Consider the following 998-nt stretch of genomic DNA (forward strand, 5'->3'; position numbering starts at 1 on the left):
TCAGAGCTCAAGAAGGACATTGATGACCTTGAGCTGACACTGGCCAAGGTTGACAAGGAGAAACATGCCACAGAAAATAAGGTATGAATCATAATCTGCTCCATCATATAGAGGTTCTGCCATCCAGTGAAGCTGCTTTATTGCAGAGACCATTTCTTCTTAATTTTCCAAGGTGAAAAACCTCACAGAGGAGATGGCAGGCCTGGACGAAACCATCGCTAAGCTGACCAAGGAGAAGAAGGCCCTCCAAGAGGCCCACCAGCAGACCCTGGATGACCTGCAGGCAGAAGAGGACAAGGTCAACACTCTGACCAAAGCTAAAACCAAGCTAGAGCAGCAAGTGGATGATGTAAGTGTATTTTTAATATCCACTTGAAAGATTTTTTTTCTATACTTTCAATTTTTAACAAATTTTACTTTCTCATAAGCTTGAAGGATCTCTAGAGCAAGAAAAGAAACTTCGAATGGATCTAGAAAGAGCAAAGAGGAAACTGGAGGGTGACCTAAAATTGGCCCAAGAATCCACAATGGACATAGAAAATGACAAACAGCAACTTGATGAAAAACTGAAAAAGTAAGCAGCGAGAAAAAAAGTTTCATGGGGAAATTACTATTAATATTTCTGTGTCTGACACAAAGTGCTTTTCTAACAGGAAAGAGTTTGAAATGAGCAATCTGCAAAGCAAGATTGAAGATGAGCAGGCCCTTGCAATGCAGCTGCAGAAGAAGATCAAGGAGTTACAGGTAAGTGCATGGTCTCCACCAGTCTAATTCAACATGAAAAAATTACTAACACAAAGAAGCTAAGTTTGTGCTTTCACCACTGCCAGGCCCGCATCGAGGAGCTGGAGGAGGAAATCGAGGCAGAGCGCGCCTCCCGGGCCAAAGCAGAGAAGCAGCGCTCCGACCTCTCCCGGGAACTGGAGGAGATCAGTGAGAGGCTCGAAGAAGCCGGTGGGGCGACTTCAGCCCAGATTGAGATGAACAAGAAGCGGGAG

The 998-nt window shown here is 44.7% G+C and overlaps 1 protein-coding gene across 1 annotated transcript in view; it reads left to right on the plus strand.

The window, feature by feature from the left end:
* LOC124232067 (myosin-4-like) overlaps nt 1-998 on the plus strand; it is a gene marked incomplete at its 5' end in the record, with an annotated part of 7,748 nt that overhangs the window by 2,852 nt on the left and 3,898 nt on the right. The window contains 5 exon segments of the mRNA XM_046649042.1: nt 1-81; nt 173-349; nt 429-574; nt 654-744; nt 831-998. The exon segment at nt 1-81 is cut by the window's left edge and continues 5 nt beyond it; the exon segment at nt 831-998 is cut by the window's right edge and continues 4 nt beyond it. Of these exon segments, the coding sequence (XP_046504998.1) occupies nt 1-81; nt 173-349; nt 429-574; nt 654-744; nt 831-998 (663 nt within the window).

Source organism: Equus quagga, unplaced genomic scaffold, assembly GCF_021613505.1.
Source record: "Equus quagga isolate Etosha38 unplaced genomic scaffold, UCLA_HA_Equagga_1.0 HiC_scaffold_20127_RagTag, whole genome shotgun sequence".
Taxonomy (NCBI): Eukaryota; Metazoa; Chordata; class Mammalia; order Perissodactyla; family Equidae; genus Equus; species Equus quagga.